This window comes from Parambassis ranga, chromosome 16 (genome assembly GCF_900634625.1).
Source record: "Parambassis ranga chromosome 16, fParRan2.1, whole genome shotgun sequence".
Taxonomy (NCBI): Eukaryota; Metazoa; Chordata; class Actinopteri; family Ambassidae; genus Parambassis; species Parambassis ranga.
In genome coordinates this window covers 17,443,200-17,465,046 of record NC_041036.1, presented here as the reverse complement: position 1 = coordinate 17,465,046, position 21,847 = coordinate 17,443,200, and the positions used below count along the sequence as shown (strand labels likewise).

The 21,847-nt window shown below is 42.1% G+C and overlaps 1 protein-coding gene across 2 annotated transcripts in view; it reads left to right on the top strand.

Moving 5' to 3' along the window:
• The window catches only part of LOC114448360 (mannosyl-oligosaccharide 1,2-alpha-mannosidase IA), a 150,748-nt gene that overhangs the window by 126,636 nt on the left and 2,265 nt on the right, over positions 1 to 21,847 (top strand). Inside the window, exons 5-11 of one of the 2 annotated variants that reach the window (XM_028425276.1) lie at positions 9,702 to 9,796; positions 12,901 to 13,027; positions 13,112 to 13,205; positions 14,738 to 14,853; positions 16,226 to 16,445; positions 19,521 to 19,693; positions 21,535 to 21,650. In XM_028425276.1, the coding sequence (XP_028281077.1) occupies positions 9,702 to 9,796; positions 12,901 to 13,027; positions 13,112 to 13,205; positions 14,738 to 14,853; positions 16,226 to 16,445; positions 19,521 to 19,693; positions 21,535 to 21,650 (941 nt within the window). The remainder of the gene's footprint in view (positions 1 to 9,701; positions 9,797 to 12,900; positions 13,028 to 13,111; positions 13,206 to 14,737; positions 14,854 to 16,225; positions 16,446 to 19,520; positions 19,694 to 21,534; positions 21,651 to 21,847) is intronic. The other variant, XM_028425277.1, reaches the window with a different exon arrangement.

Here is a 21,847-nt window from a genome sequence, read left to right as displayed (position 1 = left end):
CAGCAGGATGGATGCCACCCCCAACCCCCCCACCCCCCCAGTGAGAAAATGAGTGGAATCACAGCATTTTCCACCCAGCTGACACCCAAGACAGATGGAGCCATAGCAAAACGCTGCAGCGCAGCCACAGCCGATACCATGGCAACAGAAAGCCTGCCAGGCCAATCACAGAGAAGAACGAGGTGCCATCTAAGTAGGACCCTGATGTAGGAGAGGATGATAGCCTTAATGGATGAAGGTTGGTACTGAGAGAATCAGGTGGATCCATCGTAATGCTCATGGAAGATCGAGAGGAATTCACCACCATATGCTTCATATCCTAAGGGGATGATTTGATATAGGTTGCAACAACTAGCATGTTAGATCACAGGCATGTCATCAGCAAAGTCTCTGTAGTGCTGTTAAACAGAGGCTGACTAAAGCCTCGAGGCATGTCTGTGCTTGATGTGTTTAGAGAGTTTACACAGTGTGTTTAGAGGAGCTGGATGCACCTCTCTAGAATCTGAACTCACCCTGTTTTCCCCTCTGCACCACTGCTCACAGGGAACAGCAGCCTCACAACTGATGGATTTTGAGAGTGTCATTCAAAGATGCTTGAGTATGCTTGACCTCAGATTGCTTAGCCAAACACCAGTCGTATAGCATACTGCTGAGAAATTGTATTTTCACTGCTCCTCTTGTGAAACCAGATAAAGCCAAGTTGAAACAAAAGTTTTATTAAACATTAGTAACTGACAAAAAAGCTTTAAGCTGAATGTGACCCCTCTGTGGCCTCATTTTTCACTTCTGCTACACACATCTGACTCTGCAAGCAGTGAACGATTTGCATGTTCCCAAAACAATAAACCTACCATCTCTGCAGTTCCAGGTGACCTGCTCACCTTGGATGCAAAACTTAGGCTTTGAGGAGCTCAAGTAAAAACCTGCATTTATAAAACGTACAGTATACATGCATATATTAGTAACTAGATGCATTTTTGCAGTGTTTTTTGTTTAGACATAACAAACATACTGTATGCCTGATGGACTGTGCTGCTGCCTTCTCCTTCACCCCTCTTCGGAAAAAAACTTGAGTTTCTTGAGTGTTTTATGCGTTTCAATTTTCGAGGAAAAGCAGTTAAATTTTGAGGATCTGAATGGAAGTTATCTAAACGGCTCAGCCTGTGCACTGTGTTAAGCTAAAGTGCCTTTTCTTTTCAGAGTCTACGGAAGCTTGGTGATTATATTGGCTTTTACTTTTTTTAAGAAGGATACTTTGCTTTATTGTCAATCAGAGCTGCAACATTTTAACAAAGCGATGACATCTATCCTGCGACGTTCACATGCTAAGTGTACGTGACAGAAAATGCCTGGCTTCCTGCTGGTAGTTGGGCACTTGGCAACTCAGTCACATCCTCTGAGGACAGATTCATGCTATAAACGTTAATCTCCGAAAGCATGTTATATGGCTTCTTAATTTGCAGCTGAGAGAAACACATAAATACATTCTTAGGCTTTCTGTCAGTTTCACACACACACACACACACACAGACAGTTGTTTCCCACATGTGTGGCATCACAGTAGCTGTATCCCTCGCTGAGGCGAGACTTTGATGAGACAGCCGAAGCTTTGAAGCCTGGCCCTGCCATCAGGAGCTTTTAAAGAAGCCCAACGCTTCTCTCTCTCTCTCTCCCCCTCTGTCTCTCTGTCTCTCTCTCTCTCTCTCTCTCTCTCCCTCCCTCTCTCTCTCTCTCTCTCTCTCGTCCACTCCACAAACAACTGTTTCATATCTCCAACTGAACTGCGGATCCACGCTAGGCCACTCAGATAACCCAAATCTGATCTTGCTCATCTTGCTTCGCCTCCTCTCATCCCAGTCAAAGCTTCACAAACACAAACCTCCCTCCCCACTATTCCCTCTCTCTTCTCTCTCTTCTTCTGAGGCTGTGACGGCTTTATCTTTTACACTTTATCCTCTCCTCCACATCACAATGTGTTCCTTCAATCTCATTACCACTCTCGTGAAATCCACTGCAGCAGCTTCTCTCGCAGATCATCTTCATCTGTTTTAGAGCGTAAGTGACAGGTATTTTGCAGTTCGTTTATTGCCCAGCGAGCAGAGAGATAGCTCAGAGGGAAGATGTGTGGGCTGTATGGTCTTGTTTGCATGCTGGCAACTGTACTCACTAAAGGATGGTCATGACCGATCGTCACCGTTCTAAGACATATTTCAGATATATCCCAACAACCACTGCTTTTTTTTTTTTTTTTTAAACCATTAAGTTTCTCAGTGGCCAGACAATAAATGCTAATGAGTCTGAATTTTTCCTTAGAGGACATCATTTGTTTTTCTATTAGCAGAAAATGTGCTGATTAGTAGGGAGAGCCTGCTCAGGTCACTGGAGGTGATCAATCAAGACAGGGAGTGTGAAGGTCTCCCAAGCTTCCTGTTTTTACAGAAAATATGTAAATGTGCACACATCTAATGTCCAGAAAATGTTTAGTATCATTGTGCTGCTGCTGTAATTTATTGTAATCTTTACATCAAATATTGGGATTATTATTGTGCTTGTTTTCCTGAGCCATGTTTTTCAAAGGGGGGGAGTCCTCATAGTTTATTCTCCAGCGGTGCAGCTGCTTCAGTACTTGTGAGTATAATGAGCTGTTTCTGTTTTACATTTTGTTCCTGATTGCAAATTGCTGACAGGATATAAGAAAGTATGCGTGTGAAAACTTTAATCCATCACCCACATAGTCTTGCAATGTCTCAGCCATTTCTCAGGCGGGTGTCAGACACTTCTCCTCTCTCTTACATTTTAACAAGATCTTACAGATTTCTTGGCGTTTCTCTGTCAGTGTTGTTCATCCATATACCCACACAGGAAGCTACCTGTTAACTCTTCTCTCTGCCTGAGCGGGGCAGGAAGGGGGGGGGGGGGCTGTTGTCCTCCTACGACATTGTCATCGCCCTAATGAGAATTGGACTTGACGTCCTTTCCTGACGATACTGCTTCCCATCAGCCCCTACCTTCTTCCTGTTCCTCTTTCACAGTAATGCTGGCAGAAAGGTTGTGGCACTGGGCAAACTGTAGGTTGAATTATTGATGGGTCACTAGGTCTGTCTGGTCTTTTGCCACAGGGATGGTTGATCATGTGTGACATCCGTCAATGCGTAAACGTGTATCAGATCGTTGCTATGTGACAGGGAAAGCTCTTTTCTTTTCCCTGTGTGGCAGAATTGGGGTAGTTGATGAGGTCCAGCGTGCCAACATTATTATCTCCCAAGGTGTGAAGACAATGACTCACAGTGATTTGCTGTGATGGGTAGCTCAGAGATAGCTCCACAAAAAAAAAAAAAAATCTAACATGATGAGTCTCCGTGTGTTTTTTTTTCTTTAACTCTGCAACATGGTGGGATTAAGCTTTCCCTCTGGATTTTCTCCTTTTCATTTCATGCAGACATGATTTTGCAATATCGCCTCAACACAACAATTGGCATGAGATGAGCCAAAAAAACAGCTCCATCTGATTTAGGAAGAAAAAACTGAAGCACACACTGCCACTCGGTGGCAACCCTGCAATATGAAAAGATTACAGATAATCCAGTAATGACCAGTTATGTTTACAGCTGGACATATCTTCTTCTGCTCATTGTAATTAGGATAAAGACACCAAGTATGTTGCATTGTAATTGCATCATTAACAATAAGAAATTGTGGCTGCTGCATTATACAGTGGCAGCAGTCAGCAAACTGGAATGACTTGTATAAGCCGGGTTTAATAGGTCAAAAGGAGGGGTGGAAGTATGTGGGCGGCTCATGTACTTGATAGAGGCACGTGTTTAAGCTGATGAACGTTGCTTAACAATATAGCTGTAATGTGGACTAATTTGGAGGCGCTCTTTTTTCCAGCGGGGGCTTGATTGAGCAGCCGCCACTTGTTTGTTTTCCAATTTGGGCTTTGGTGGGTACTTCCATTTTACCGCTGCGTTTGTTTTCTGAGAAGTCCTCATGTCTAATTTATTGGACCTGTTTTAGCATGTTCGCCTGCTCGCTCTCAGGCGATGCTATGCTGCATAAATTATGCAGAGTACTCTTCGTTTGCAACATCAGGGGTGAGCAGCTCATGTGCTAACCGCGAGCTAACAGACGTTGTGTGAGACATCCTTGTCACGCTGCCAGCTTTGCAGATTGAGACATTTAACAATAAAATGTGTTTCAGGTATAAATTTTAAACTTTGAAATAAAATAACCAGCATTTAAAAAAAAATGAGGCTTGCTTCAGGCTTTACAGGCTTTCTGCTAGGCTGCCCTTGTTAACCTTGAATATTTTATACGAATGTTACACACCACTAATGCTTCTCACTATAAACTATGGCTCAGTATTCCAAAAGGAGGGACTAAAGCTTGCTCAAAGGCAACAAGGTCCATGTGCTGAGATTTCGACTTGTTGAACCATAGCTGTGCGATGGTGCCACGACCTGTGGACTCATCTGCTCCCTCAGTCAGCTCGCACCAGCAGCTTGGGAAATGAAGAACGAAATCAATGTGCAACAAAAGGTCTCCTCCTGTCAGCCCTGTCAAATCCAGCTGAAAGGGTAGATGTAGTGGAGACGACCGAAGCTGAGACCTGTAATATTCCTTTCAATCAGTAGTGCAGCTACTGTCTTGAGATCACCTGTGCACTACCTGTTTCCAAAAGACTCGTAATAATGCTGCTAATGTGGACCCAAACAAACCAGGTACAGAAGCTGCTTGAAAAGAATCAACTTACTGTTTGAGCAAATGAATATTACGGCCTAAGATATCAGCAATAAACTAAAATCCCTCTCTCTCACACACACACACAGGTGTAGACTTTTGTTTTATGACCATTCCCATTTGTTTGCTTGCTGAACGAGCCTCTGTTGGTGCGTGTTTGTGTCTCTGTCTATATTTCTTGCAGCCCAAAGTGAGAAATGATTGCTTAAAACCCTTTCCTCACATAAAGATCAGTTATTTCTCATAAAGAGGTGAAAAACACACTGACTCCAGACTCTCCAAATCTGCTTTATCGGTCAATGGAGGAAAGATTTTTAGAAAACTCTTCGATAGACAAAATGAAACATTACACAATCCACATTTAAAATTGTGAGGATTTGTTTCTATTCATTGGTTATTAGGATAGTAAATTGAGGTTTTTATCTAGTGGTCAGCAAAATCAAGACATTTCACAGTACAGTACAGTAAAATGCATCATGCAAAGTGATTTGCAAGTGACGCAGAAGATCAGTGTTTGCAGACTTTCTAGGCTGTGTGATGCCCCTTTTTACACTGTATATTTAATTTCTGCAGGACTATAGGCTGTCCTCAGAACAAAGACTACCAAAACAGGAATTGTTTATGTGTGGTCTTTTTTTCTGAGCCAGGCGACATCTGAAGGTTCCTTAAAACATCACCCACTGAGTTTTCAGATTAGCCTTGTTGCTTGTGTGGAGTACAGAAGTGACTTCAAATGGACTCTTCTTACAGAGGCCATCAGTTGCATAAAAATGTCTGTGCTGGACTTGGTTTCAAGACAGCATTATGCATGCACGCTCAGCATGAACATTGGTCTTAGAAGGAGAGGACAGAATCAAGGAAACCACAAGCGGTTCTCTGAAGCAGACATGAAATTTGCCTCCAAAGTGCAGATGTGTTTTCCATGACACTGCTGCTCACCACCTGTCTCTTATCTTTAGCACATCAGGGTTTTAGCTCGCCTCCTCTGCTGCATCTCTCATCTGTAATGTGAGTAAAAAGGAGGTGATGGCAGCTATAACAGACACAGCGCTTTGTTCTCGCATTAAGAGACCAATCAATGACACTGCCAGACAGGGATCAGAGCAGCCAGCGGAGCTCATTTCTGCCTGCTAAAGCACATCAACAACCAGTCTCACAGTTCGCCACTCTATTGCCACATAACATTTTAACCGTGCCCATCACCCATCTGATCAGACATGAGAGTGTGTTCTGAAAGTGTAGAAGCAAGGGGAAAGCAGGTGAGACAGCCTGGCTGGCTAAGATGGTTGTCAAGCTACAAATATATAAGACTGCTCTGTATTTTTCTGTCAACACATCATATAAAAATAGCCAGCCAGGCAACATTGTTCTGCTATAGCTAATGCACCGTATCTCCAAAACAGCATTATGTCTGGTTACACATGACACTTTTACATGTACTGACACATACTGTAACCCTGTGTGAGAAAACATGCAGATACAGATTAACATATCCCTTCACAAAAAATTTGACCTGGGTTTAAGAGACATTGACAGGAGGCCATGAGCAATGCATGTTTTTCACGACAATACTTCATACTGACAGTACTGAAGAGTGCATAGGTCCATGCTCTCATGTCTCTTGTTCCCTGAGGCGAGGACTGAGAGGTTTTACAAGTAAACAGAAGTGGCAGACCAAGAAAAGTTTTCCTCCGCTGGGCTCTGATGATGTTTGCTGTGGGAGAGTTGACTGGAGGCCTGATGTGTGTCTTCAGCAGTTAAGAGCTGATAGAAAAGCCATTTATGTCCAGCATCCTGTCTGCCAGCCAACAGAGAATTTCAACTGAAAGAGAGAGAAAAAAAAAGGAACTGTCGCCTGTCAAGTTCGATCAATGTCGCTCTTTTAGTTCCACCACTTTCTTTCTATCCTTATAGGCAGGGAATCTCAAAGATAAAACATGTGCGCGATAACCACTTTTGAAAAGTATTGATAGTCTTGTATCGCTGAATGGATTGGTAGGCAGTGCAAACACGCAAAGTGTAATTACAGTAGCACTCTTGTAATGAAGCTCGTGTGCAGGAGGAGGCTCTCCACGTGGCTCAAGAGACCAGCAGCACGTCAGCGACGGCAGATTTATGAACACACCCGCTGATTTAACTTGTGTGTGCCGTGTACTGTAAATCACAGAGCAGATGCCAGCCAAAGGGGTTTTACTATAATTAATCAAGTCATTTATAAATAAGCAAACAAGAATAAATGAATGCAATACAGTCTGCTGTGCCTGCTTCATATCTGTCTGTTACTTAGAGCAGGAGAGGGACTTCATTTAAACATGAATGATGACATGAACAAAAATATATATCTGTAGTCGAGTTCAACATGATGCAAGTACACTACACAAAGGAGCGAGTTTGTATGTGTGTGTGTGTGTCTGTGTGTGGGCTTTTGGTTTCATCTAGCAGCAGCAGTGGCGGTAGAAGGGGCCGATGAAGAGAGATGAGACCATGCGGAGGGTCATTAGTGCTCTCTTTGATAAAATAGGAACCGGGGGGACTCTAGAGAGAATGTAGCATGCTCACACACGCACACACAGACACACATCAAGGCTGAGGCTGTGCTGTGTAACTCCTAGCATTAACGCCATTCTGGTTGAATCTTACTGCTGTATTGGAGTAGTGTAGACACACACAGACCCACAAAAAATACCAATTTTCCATGACTAATGTAATACTGAGATTCTGAGACATAAATTACTACTTTCATGAATCTTATTTTTTTGTTGCTAAAACCTCAAAGTTGAACTTAAGAAAGTACAAAGCACTCATCCATACAGGGCTGCAACTAATGATCACTTTATTCTCAGTCAGTTGTTTGGTCCGGTGTCTACCACAATTATGAAGTGTCTGAAAACACACTCAGGTTCAATACAGCTGTTTGAAGGTAATATTGGTGCTTTTTGTGTGAAGCATTGCCGTCGTGCAGCAGCACCAATGGTTTCTCACAGCATTTACTGCACTCATTTTTGATGGTGAGAGCGTCTGTCAGGCTGTATATTTATGCTCGGAGCTGTAAATAACAATGTAAATACATGCATGAGCGTGACATGCAAATGCTTATGTGAAGGTGTGAAATTGGTTAGTTTAGCAGAAATGTGGCAGTGTAGGACTACAGCTATTGTACCTAGAAGATCCCACACCTAGAAGATGTGGTAATGTTGTCATTACCACATCTTCTAGCAAAATGCATGCATGTGTGTGGCGGTTGCACAGTTCGAGTCTGTGCCACTATTGTTTTCCATCCAAGGTTCATTGATTGTAGGACAGAGACAATTAGCTCATTCTTTAGCTTAACTGCTACAGGAGTGCTCTCTCTCCATGTGGCTGCGCTGCTATACTGCTGGCAGTGAATCGGCCCACACACGTACCTCAGAGCTAATAATCTGTGCAAACAGGTGCCGTAACAATGCATGTTGATATTTTGCTTTAAGGTAACATTGCAAGACTTGGAGAGAGTGAGAGATGCAAAGCTAACATGCACTTCTACCCACAATTCTGTTGGCATCTGAATTCCTACTGGCAATCTATTTAGGTCAAACCTAGTAAGATTTACAAATACACATGACACAAGTCTGAACAGATAGACATGTGTACAGTCAAAAAGAAAGAGGTCCAGGCATCAGCGGGCTGTAGCAAATCATAATGGTCAACAAAACAGAGAGGCTGGGAGAACAGGCCATCCAGATGGCAGTGTGGAAGGAGATGCAGCAGGCTCAGAATAACCTCCACCCTCACATGTACATGTCTGAATGGAGCTCTTAGGAACATTTACATAAAAATGCCCAATGTTTGATCTGTTTTAATAGAGCCATTTGTTTTAGCGGTATCAGATTTCTCTCATGCGTACGATAAATCCAGTGATGCTGTCTGCAGATCCATCTGCACTCTGCAGACAGGATCTGCTCAGTTAAGCACAATTTTATTGGTAAGTGTTATTTATAGGCCAGAACAACAGAGCTCAGGTTGTAAGCCCACAGCATGATTTATTGACCGCAGGGCAATGTTATCCTCCCTAAAGACCTATGAAACAATAAGATAACATTGGAAGAAAAACATGAACTTTATCTGAGTTGCAAAACAAATCTCCTTAAAATGACTGCAGACTACAAACTTCACAGACTAAACTCACCACTCTCAGTGCTTTCTGTCACTCTAGCTGCAATTTTCTCACAGTCTTATTCTATTTTTTCTGCTGAGTCACTGCTCTCCTCTCCTCTCCTCTGCTCCCACCGCAGCACTCACACACTCTCTCCTTTGTCTTTGACTAGACCCTGTTTCCCCTCATCTTACCTCGCCCGTCTCTTCTCAATCACTTCCTCTTCTCTCTCGTCTCAGAGGATTTCTGTCTCTTATGAGAATCTCCTCCTTTTTTCCTTTCACCTCTGCTCTGCTGGATCTGTTTTTTTTTTTATATCGGCAGACATCTCTGTCTCTGTCAGGATTTCGATGTCTTACTCCGCTGTCTTCTGTCTAATGGAGATTTGGTGATTGATAATCCAGCTCCTGAGACGTTAACTTTTCCCCGGCCACGGCCTCTGAGGAGGATGTGCGGTTGTAGATAATATCCGCAAGATTGCTTTTAATTCAGCTGGAGTTCTGTTGTAGCAGACCTCACTGTGTGTTAGGCATCTGGACTTGTAGAGTTTTCTTGAAGATGTTTCGCTGCTCCCATCAGTTCATGATGAAACATGGTTTATACGTGGTGGAGGGGCTCAGTGGGCGGGTCTGTGAGAAACTCACAAACAATAGCTCTAAATGTCTCCATACTTACCTGTGTTGGTCTGACTGACTGTCAGGTGTGTCTAAAAATTCAATGTGTATTTATATATTTATGAACAATAAACAGAAGGAAAAATAAAACATTGAGAAGTTGTATGCTCGCTGTGTGTTCACCAGGATGCTTTGTGTCTCTGTTTCTTCCTCAGCTGTTTAAGAATAAAGTAGTGGAGCTGGGAGAGAAGCTACTGCCTGCCTTCAACACACCAACAGGAATCCCCCGAGGAGTCATCAACCTGGGGAGGTGAGTCTCAGCACCAGCCTTCACCTCCAACCGTCCTCCATCTCTGATGAAAGAGGAGCGTGTGCAACCACCACTGATCATATTAAAAATGATCTAGGCCTAGGTTTGAACTTTCTGTGAACATAAAGTGATTGAGAAAATAGTTTAGAAAGGCACACATCTGTTTGTTTACGTTGAATGAGCTGCAGGCTGAGCTTTATAATGCCGATGACATTTGGATAAGAATTAATCTATGTTCATAAACGATTTAGCAGATCATATGAATAATATTTGCATGTCTTTAAAGACGTAGCGTTCCTTTTTAATCAGTTCCAAACCATTGCCTTCCTAATCTAAATTCTTCATTAACACTATCTTGTTAATGCCACGGTCACGCAACACAACTTCTCGAAGATATTTTCATTTTCAGAGTGATTTGAGTTCGCCTGCACGTTTAGATTTGGGTTTGACTCCTTTTTAATGAAGGAAAAATGTGTGTTTTTGTGATTTAACAGTTATATAGTGAAACTCAAATCCAAGCTGAAGCGCTTACAAGAAGAAAACTACTGATGAATGCTGATAGCAGCTTTGTGTCGTGACTGTGACAGACAAATTATCATCGCTAGCATACATTCCTGCTGTGTGGCTGCTCTGTGTTGACATGAATATCAGGTTGAAAATATTTGATGCTATTTGCTCTACTTCACTATCAATATTTTTGGTGAATCTTACAGTTCTCTCGTCTCGTTCTTCTCAGTTTTGAATCTTATGAGAATCTTCCTGGCTCCTCTGTCATCCACCTGCTACCACTTATCCCAGCAGCCAAGCTGGACAGCTGCTGGCAGATATAATTACCTTATTCTACAGTTAATTCCTGCTACATCACCGACATGTGCCGGTGATACAGGTGGGCAGGAGGAAGCATGCCGCCCATAGTCTAACACACAAAAACAAACACACACACATCAACACACAAACAGCCAGCACTCAGGAGACAATGCAGCAGTTCAGCTGTTCTGCACAAAGTCTCTCATTACGTGCTAAAAGTGATGCATTGGTAATTGTTGCCTGAGTTTCTTCTGCTGTGGTCTGTGTTAAATACTACTGGGAAGTGAAATTAATTGAATAATAGATAATGTTTAATGTGAGGATTGAAGATTCTTTAATCCCTGAGTAAGATGTATCGGATTACCTTCTGGTCTAAAGTAGACCACACTTTCATGTCCCACACCTTCATCATCAGATGTCCTGAAGCACACAGATCCCTTGTTCCCTCAGCAACAGTGACATCATCACCACTGTCAAAATGGCAACCAATGGGCTCCTTCTTTATATTCGGGGAAGAGGTAGCCATCTGAGGGTGCTCAATCAGATGAATAGGGCCCGTGTTGGATGAGTACAAATCCATATTCCTGGAAGGCAGCCATCATCACTGTGGACTCTCAGGCTGGGCTGTTCTCCTGGTGGAAGCACAGTCATCTTGTCAGTATCCTGCACGTAATCATTCTATTATAGTGTCACCTTTTTGCAGGTAGTACAAGAGGAGCAAAAATCAAACTCCATCCCCTGGCCGGTAGATCTCACCAATTTCTCAGAAGCGACTATTTTCATTGGTTTGTTTCAGAAAGTGGTGGAACAAAGTTTCATCCAGTTACACATGTCTGTAGAAATCTTTAAGGTTTTGGGAGCCAATGAGGCGACACCTCGGTCATTATGGGTTTTCCTCCTTTACTGTTGCTACCATGCAATGAGCATCTCTCTGGGCAGTAGGCTCTTGAGACCAAGGCAACGGGTGACTGCACAAAAACAATTATTCTCTCAAACAGTGCCGACTTGCAATATTCATAACCCAAAACAGAAATACCACAAATGTTATTAACTCCAAGCTTTGCACATAATCATCTCCTTCTACCTCAGGCTGCACACATATCAATCACAGTAGACCTGCCTTCTGCAGTCCACATCAATATTATTATTACTCATATTATTTTGGCTCAACATATCAGTTTCCTGAACTTATTACACATGACGTGTGATATTGACTTTTTTTCATCTTTTTTTTACACCTGATTATATTGTTGACTTTTATGTTTAATAAAGGGGGTTGGGAAGATTAATGGATGTGTTCTTAGCAGGCAGCAGTGGTGCAGAGACTAACCCTACCCACCTGGCCCTCTCCAAACACACACACACAGACTCCACCCACTGCCCCGCACCTCTGCTTTGATCGATTCTTCTTAAAGGAGGAATGTGACATGAGTCAAAGCAGGTCTACTAATGATGCAGCCGCCCAGACCTTTTAATAGGTGCATTCGTCAGGGTGGCACACTCTTTGATCCCCCTCAACCACCCTTGCATGCCAGCCACCCTTGGTCTTTTTTTTAGCTCAGTTCATTCATTTGTACCTGATATTCTCCAGTCACTCTTAGAGGATAAATAAAGTCACTGGAATAGTGCATTTCTGCTAATAAGCATCAGTGCACTGCACATGTAATTTAACATTTGCTAGGTGATACAGATGCTAACTGATTGAATAAAACTTGCATTGCGTCCTGTACTGCAGGTCTTATGGGCCTTTCTGAAGAAGAGTTGGAGAGTTTGAAGTCACACAGACATCAATCACAGGAGACAACAATACATTTACTTAATGGCAGATGATGGTAAAGGTTATTTTGTAGACTTGTGGTTAAGTTTATTTTTGGCAGACAGAAATTCAATTTACTTGACATCATATAATTAATGTTTCTAGTGTTCCAGCCAACATCAACTGCCAAGGTAATTTAATATACTGTAACTACCAGGAATATCAGAAAAGATCAAGAACATCCACACACTCAGGTTCCACTGCCAGACCCCAATTCATTATCTCTCTGAGACAACATCGAACTGTTACAGCTTGGAAAGCTTAACTACAGGGAATATAAACCTTCTTAAAGGTCACAGTCACCTCCTATTTGCTGTCTTATTGCCTTTATTACAACCTTGATATATACTGCCGTTTGTATTAACTGGTCAAAAGAAGGTTCACTTCACTTGGCTCCTCCTCTTTTTTTCTCTTTTTTCGCGTACGCATCTATATTAAATCCATAGTGCTTTACCCACCTGTTGGACTGTCATCTCTATTGCAGTGGCACCAGTTGGAGCTGGGGCTGGGCCTCAGCTGGGAGCAGCATCCTGGCTGAGTTTGGGACCCTCCACCTTGAATTTGTGCATCTCTCCGAGCTAACCAACAATCCCATCTACAAAGAGAAGGTTCAATATACGAGTCACATTTTCAGTTTTTACTCACGTTCCCTTTGTGAAACAGCGTGCTTGATTATATGCATTTCTTTGCAGGTAATGAACATTAGGAAACTTTTAAACAAGATTGAGAAACCACATGGCCTGTACCCCAACTTCCTCAGTCCAGTCAGTGGCAACTGGGTCCAACGTAAGTATTGTTATTAATATTATGTTATAAAATGGGTTATAAATGTAATACAAACACTTTAAAAGTCATATGTGTATCAGGGGTGCCTTGTACCTCTGTGACTTGTGTTTTTTCAGCGTTTGTACTCACACATCATGTCAACATTTTTGCTACTTGCATGTCTCATCCCCTCATCTGTCTACCCACTTTCATTTTTAATATCAGGCTCATTGGGCAGCAATGGCTATATGACTCCCATTGCTCTGGGTTATTAAAATGATAATGAATTCAATTACTTTGGGAAATTGGATCTTTCCAATTTACCTAAAAGGAGGTGAAAAGGTGATAACACGATGCTGAAACAGAAAAGGTGGTAATCTGGGCGATTACTAGCAGCTAATTGTTGGTTGTGGATGAGCAAAGCTGAGTATAAATGTCAGCACAAGAGAAAGAAGCTTCGCAGCTTTCATCTGTGTCAAGGACAAACACAGCAACACTGTTTTATAACCTTGCGGGGGAGCTAGCAACGGTGCATGTGCGTGCAATGAGTGTGAGTGGATCGATGAAGACTCATGCGTGCCTCCTCTGTAATATCACATGCATCTTTATGAATTTAAATGTGGACTCGGAGCGAGCGAGATGAACTGCAGCTTGGTTCAGTTTCCACTGACATGCTAGGAGCGTGTTACATAATTTAGGTGCTGGTGTGGGTCATGGCACTGATGTGATTAGTTTCACTAAACTAATTTAAAGTTTTTTTAAGTAAAACTGTGGAATTAACTCTGATATGTGGAAAACATATATGTTTCGTCTTGCTATTTATATTTACTGAAACCAAGCAGATGGCTTGTACCTTACCCTCACATAATATCTAATACTCCGTGGCCTCAATGAAGCACGTAGTCTGCCCTTTAGTCCGATGTGAGGGGAATAAGTAGTGTCTGGGGCAAACAGGTGTGTGTCTTGCATAGGAATGATCTAACAACTGACTTCTGTGATGATCTGGTGGATAAGCTGTGTGATAGCAGCTTGCCAGCCCTCCAGTTCTTAGTGCATTGTGAGGCTGTTGTCCAGCGGTGTGAGAGCGTGGAAAAGAAAATAAATAAATAAAAAAGAAATCGTCTGCCAAGCGTCTTGATCCATGCTGCTCCTTCAACAACTATAGTACATCTTTGTTACTAATACAGTGACTGTTGTTACTTGATGCTAGTTTCTAGTAGTGGATCATGTCTGTGGGGTCATATTTCCACTCTTGTGTTAATGTGTTGTTATTAAGTAGGCCTGCTTGTTGTTTTCTCTGATCCTACACTCATAATTCCTTTATATTTCACACACACAGGAGACTTGTGATTGTGCTTTGTAGATACTGTGGTTAGAAGTGTTAGAGTCTGATGCTGGAATACAAATAAAAAACTGATTTATATTACATTAAGCCCCTTATCAAAACATTTCATTTAGAAGGTGTGTAACATCCTTGTTACAGCCGAGACAAGATTATTATGTCAGACTTTTCATCCCGATGAATAACTTTCTATTCATTTTCCTTCTTTCAGATCATGTTTCCATCGGCGGCCTGGGGGATAGTTTCTACGAGTATCTGATCAAATCATATCTGATGTCAGACAAGACGGACGACGATGCAAAGGCGATGTACTACAGCGCGCTGGAGGTATGGAAGTCTTTATCTTACTGTGAGAGCTGCATCTGCTAAAGCATAGCTCAGTTAGATAAAATAATAATCATTAACACCATTTGCATAAGCTTTTGATCCGACAAAGTGAACAAACAAGGCAAATAGAAAACGTTTTTTAAAGTAAGTCGAAGGCCACAACATCTGGACTGGAATTATGTGTCTGCGACTGTAATTAGACATGTTTACATTTAATGTAGATGGATCTGCTGCACAGTAGCTATACACTGCACAAACGCAGCAGAAGCCGCCTGCTCTCCTCCTTCCCTTTGGCTATAGTTACAGTATCACAGACAATAAGTTAAGATTACCACTGAGATTTCATCCGTTCTCATCAGAGGGTCAAGCCAGAGGCAGAACTACTAATTACAGACTCTCCTACTCCCCCTTTGCCTCCATTTTTTAACTGGCCAAGAACCCCCCATGCTATCAGATGAAGACATATGCTGCGTGTTTGTACAGAGATCTAAGGTGAAGGCACAGCAAAACTCATTATCTTTGGCATTCACATAAAAGTACATTGCTAATTAATAAACCATGTTGAGTGAGAGTGAGAGAACATTTTCCAATTATGCTATGCCATGATTACTGCTAACAACAGCTAATTAGTGGGGAAATACATTCATTTCATCCCTCAGGAAAAAGACTTTTTTTCTAAAAACGCATTTATACATTTATTGAATTATATACATTACTTTGTATCTATAAGTTATGTCTTTATATTTAGCATAAATGCTTTCTAATGCAGTAGTTAAGAGAGGACTGTGGTTGCCAGATATTTGCTGTTACAATACATCCTGAGCTGAGTATACCCAGGAGGTGAACAAGTCAGAGTTAAACTCTTGATTAGAGAAGTTGTATCTTTTCTGGGTTGTTTTACACAAAGCGAGGATGTTGTGGGTCACAGTTTAGTCGCGGTTGACAGTATATGGCCTGTGGGAACTGATTTAAAAACTGTTGTGCCAAATGAAAAGTTCCACATAACTTTGTAAGCGTACATAATCAGTAAAGCCCACATACTGCGGCACTCCATGTTGTGGCTTCTTAAGTCTAGAAATAACAAAGTTAGTTTAGTTAAATGTGGTAGTGTGGCTCATACTGGAGGGATACAAGGTCAATATTTGCCTGTCTAATTGATCTATTAAAGAGTACTGCTAAAGCATCACTACAGATGTTGCTACAAGATTAAGAAACCTTTATTAGTCCCACAATGGGGAAATTGCTACTTCACTGTGTCAGGAAGGTTCCACCATGCCTTCTTGTCCACAAGTGAATCTATTATTAAGACCTATATGTCATACACTACATCGGAGTATGGTTTATATATTCCTGTCTGTATGTGTTGCTGCAGGCAATCGAAGCTAACCTGGTACAGAAGTCACCTGGTGGCCTCACCTACATGGCCGAGTGGAGAGGAGGAATCCTGGACCACAAGATGGGCCACCTGGCTTGCTTCTCCGGAGGCATGATCGGCATCGGGGCCGACGATGGAGCCCCGGAGAAGAGGCAACACTACCTGGACCTTGCTGCAGAGATCACACACACATGCCACGAGAGCTACACTCGCTCAGGTGAGAGGAAATGTCAGCGGTGTTTAGAGTGCTCACAGACTCTTCGCTTTAAAAGGCTGCACAATGGTTCAGTTCAGGAGTTTCCGTGTTGTTTAATGGATCCACTTTATGGATGTATACAGAATAAATGTACCATGTCCATATGAAGGATCCATTTCTCACCCTTGCACCTGGCCTTTATCCATATAATTCTATTTTTACACTGAGAAAATCGTTTTTTTCTGCACACACCTTAAAGCAGACCTTAAATTCTTATGTGATATTTCATTTGTTCTTATTGTGAGGTATGTTATACGCTAGGTTGAGACCCAAAAAAAACACTCAAGGCAGAGGCTTTAGCTTCTCTCCTAAGCTTGCTTTAAAGAGGCTTTCTCACAAATATAAAATATTTAACACCACTGCAACTTCTGCTTCTTGCTTAAGACGCAGGTTTAGCACACATTGTAGTCAAGCAGCAGCACATAAAACTGGGCAACGTCAACTAATCAATGTTAAGAGAGCTCCCCTTTTGTGAGTTCCATCCAATACTGAACACCAGATCAGCCGCCCAGTGCAGCTAATTGGCTGCTGTCTTCCTACCTCCCAGTGGGCATTGTGTATCTTCATCCGCAACATCATGTCGACACAGAGAAGAGGGGGTGAGAGAGGGAATGCCCTTTAATATTCCTCTTAGATTACATTTGGACCCTTAACTAAAGAGGATCTTGTTGAGTAGTTAATGATTGTGCCATTCAGCATCAGTATAATCCAGATAATCCTGCGTTTTGGTACACATTTCATGCTGCTTCTTGTAAAATAAACTACACTGAGAGCTTAATGCTTCTTCTCTATTGTGGTGCACTGAATCTGTCTTGTTAAGAGAGCTTATAGTGGTATTCACAGGAAGAAAATTGAGTCTAGGAGAGCAATATTGTAAATTAAAGGGCCCTCGGGCGTTTTAATTTTGCCCTGACTCGAAAGGAGAAGAATTCTTGGTGGCCTGACTTCAACAGAGAGACGACGGGTCTAATAAGAAGCAGTGAAGAATTAAACTTTATCCTCCAACGTTTCACAGCTACGGGCAGCAGATGTGGAGCCTCTAAGATGATACTGGTAATCTTATTTTTTTGTAATTTAGTGTGAAGAAAGAGGAGGGGGGACTGGAGGTCAAGGAATAGAGGAGTAAACACTGTGAAGTGCACATTTCCTGTAGCTGTTAGTGAAGATGAGTGACTCCACTAAAACTAAGGATGCACTCAAGAGGAAAATGCAGTGAATCCTGCCCACATGCTTAAAAAGGGCCCCTGTTTGATCTCCTCCCTGGCATCTGTCTTGGCCCTGACAATAATCGCTCTGCTAATTTCAAGCTCCCACTGTCGGGTGGGCTGTGTGGACTCATCCTCAAGTGTTCCTTCGCCATTACACTAATGTGACTCATCTCATAACAGGTTCCTGGATATACTTTGAATACTCTTGATCTGCAGCCCCAAAAGGTTTCTCTGGATCTCTTTCATAGTCCTCCACCAGGTTTCCCTGCACTCATTACAGGGTGGTGCTTAGCCGCGCGTGGATTAACTGTCAGCAGGAATGGGAGGTAGCGAGATTTGCTCGTGCATATGTGTAGAGTGGCTGCTATTCAGTGGTGTCTTTAACACTGATACTGTAAAGGCTCCTTCTGCTGCTGCTCTGGAGCGCTGCCATCTTCACACCCAACAGCGACTAATGCTGAGAAATGGGGACTTCTGAGGAAACACCAGGAAGGGATGATTAGCTTAAGAGCAAAGGATATAATGGATTATTAAGGCCCTGCAGAGACATTGTCGCTCCTTATTTTTTACCATCACAACGGTTCAACCTTTTTCAAACTATCCCCACTGTCCACAAAAAGTGAGCTCAGTAGTTTGAAAGGTTTTTTTTCGTATTCTGTAAAAGGGCAGTGTGAGTAGACAGGAAATTCTGTTTAGCAATACATGTGAAGGAAGTCATCCCTCACCACCACCTCTATCATCCTGCAGATTGCAGCAGATGCAGCTAACCAGTGGTTCAAAATTATAAGCTGACTGAAATGCAGTCATAAAGAAATATTCATTCATCTTCCTAAGCCAGTGTGAAGCACACACACAGGTCACTTCCTGGAAAGTGGCATTTCAAACCCTACAGCCAATTAAAAAGCCATCCAAGAATCTCCAGGGTCTTATTATCCACAGTTTTTATGTGTTTTCTTGACACCCCTTTGATTTTGAGTCTTCTGTAAGAATCTGTTAATAAGCTCAGGTTGGTGAGAAGATCACACAGTCAGGACTAAAATGAATCCTGACACACATGCTTACACTTCAATTAGCAAGGCGAGCGAAACAAATGATGCGGCTAACTTCTAAAATGTTTTCGAACTTGCCGTGTTATATTGTTTTCCTTTCAAAAGCCTAAACAGCAAACTTTGTAATTTGGTACAATATAATTACATTGACTTCAGCTTGGCATTGATCTGCTCTCCCACCTGCTGCTTAAGTACTTGTTGTTTTTTTTCTCTGTAACTATAATAGTTTTTCAGACATGTTGTCATCTGTTTTCCTCATTACTGCTTTACACAGTGACAGATGAAACATACAGCCTGTTGATTGGAAAATTAAGATCGCATGCCTTCATACCTGCAAACCCTCCACCACCTCAGAGAATCAGCTTTATTACGCAGCAGCAAATAATCAGGCTGAGTATATCCAAACAAATACAGCAAAGAACTGCAGCCATGTATCTAAATTTAATACGTTGCTATGCCAGTGCTCCTGTCCTGACCTTGGCAAAAACAAATTCTTTTGTGCTGCTTTTTAAATAGAATGTTTTTGTCATGCAGTGTTGAGTTGTGGTGGATTTATAATAGAAGCAGGGGGCGAAGAATGCTCTCCCTGCTTGGACCATAAGAAAGAACAGAATAACACAACATCTGTACAGCTGTGGACATCTCCAGTCATTTCATTAAAACAGTGGATAAACACCATCTGTGCACAAGTACCCACTGAGTCTTCCTACTTTGTTTTTGTCCTGTTACTTTGCTGCTGGCTGAAAGTCATCCTACAACCTGTCTTTGTGTTTTTTCAGCCACTAAACTGGGCCCTGAAGCGTTCAGATTCGACAGCGGAGCTGAAGCCACGGCAACCAGGCTGAGCGACAGATACTACATCCTACGACCAGAGGTCATCGAGAGCTACATGTACATGTGGAGACTGACTCACGACCCTAAGTACAGAGAGTGGGGCTGGGAGGCTGTGGAGGTGAGAGCATCCATACAGTATGAATACCTCCTTCACTGGACTGAATATAAGATGTCTTTTTTTTAAATTTTCCCCAAAGGTGCTATTATACTATTATATATAGTTCAGATGTCAGGCCTTTAGTCGAAGATTAAAACACTTCTGGAAGCAGCTCATTGGTCTCCATGTTCACCTTTGACACTCACTAATTAACACCATGCAACTTGTGTTTTTTAATGTTACAGGAGGTTATGTGCCACACTATTTCTTCTCTAAGTAGTTGCCAGGCAACAATGAAAAGCATCTGTACAGGCAACATACTTCATAATCTGCTGTATTTATACATTTTGTAACCATGGCAACAAATATGCATTAGTAAAATGCACCTAAAAACAGATGTGTATAGATTCGTACATGTGTAAAGCTTGTACATCATGTACTCCTGTTTTATTGTACTGTACTGTACATGCCGCTTTCATCACGGCTTCGCTCATATCTAATAATGCTCTTATTCTCTTGGAGAGCACTTTGGGATCCAGAGATGTTATCAAACACGTGAGGTGCAGGAAATGTAGCAGGGACAGCTGTTCGGTTTAAAGGGGCAGTTCAGTCACGGAAGCTCAACAGAAGCAATAGTCAAAGTCTGTTTCCAGAAATCATGACCTGGTTACTAAAGAAAGTCCACAGGTTTGGTCATAAACAATTCATGTAGGAATTATTTTCTCTGGCATCACTGCACAGCAGCGAGCATCTGCCCATGACAAACATTATACAGTGCCGCTGATGAGAACACCATTAATGTTTGCACACAGGCACAAGCGTAAGCCTGCCATCATGGGCAGATACATGATGACTTGCAGTGAAGGGCAAATGAAAAAAATATTTGATATATTTATATACTGCTTGTTTTATGCATTTAAAATGAAAAAAAATCAAAATGAAAATCACACACATGCAAAACATACTAACATTAAATGCATTCATAGTGCGGCTGTTTGCGGCCAGTATTCAAACATAATATCCTGCACAAGCCAATTTTTAAAGACCAGTACAGTAAAAATAATATTATGCTCCATTTAAGTGGCTGTTATTGCACAGTGTAATTTTGTGCCCTGTTCTTTCCTCTTAAGTAGCAGCTTGGTTCATCCTTTTATAAATTGTACTCACCTATTATGTCAAGCCACTATAGCACCCTCAATTACCCTCGGCCGGCTTCCTTGATATTGTGTGGCACTATACATTAACTTGTAGATCAAGCAATCCCTGTAGCTGGAGGTGAAGGTTGCACAGGGACCACCATTATTAATGTGGCAATAGACGGGACATTAACTGTAGTAAACTGCAGAGGGCTGGGATGATAGATTTAGCATTAATTTAGTGAGCACAGAAGTGGAGAGATCAGGCTGACGAGTTTGACGGGCCTTTAATTATCAGGCACAAAGGTTGAACGCAGCACACAGCGCTTCTCCTCACCAACATCAAGCATTAACATGCCAGGGTCTTTGTTAATTAGCACGTATAAGCCAGTTCTTTTGTAGCAAGGGCAATAATGAGCTAATCCGCCTGGCTAGCTCAGCCACTCTGCATTAGGCCTCGTCAGATGTAGCATTGCTTTGGCTGAAGGACTTGACATGTTCAGTCATTCAGTCTGTCTTTGGCACAAAAATACATCAGAAGAGCTTCACAGTGTTTTACTCATACTTTTTTTTGTGAAATGAAAAGGCCACGCTGAGAGGGCTCTTTAAATAAATATGCTAAATCAATGAAGTATTATTCGTTCAATTTGTACAGTCAAGCTGAGGAGTGCTGTCTGCTCTGTCTACATTTTGACGTGTCCTTACTCTTTCCCTGTTTGCTGTCAGGCCCTGGAGACGCACTGCAGAGTGGAGTCTGGCTTCTCCGGCATCCGAGACGTTTACACCATGACGGTCAGCCACGATAACATGCAGCAGAGCTTCTTCCTCTCAGAGACGCTAAAGTGAGTCCCGTTCCCGTATCAACCTCTGATACTTCAAACCACACAAACAAAGACCCTGAGACTTTCACAGTTCACACTGTTACATTTGTTTTGCTATATTATGAATATTAGGCAAATTAGCGGCCAAAGGATATAACTGCGAGTAACAAAAAACTTTCCTTTGTAAATGTGCGATGAAAAGTCATATTTGAGAGCAA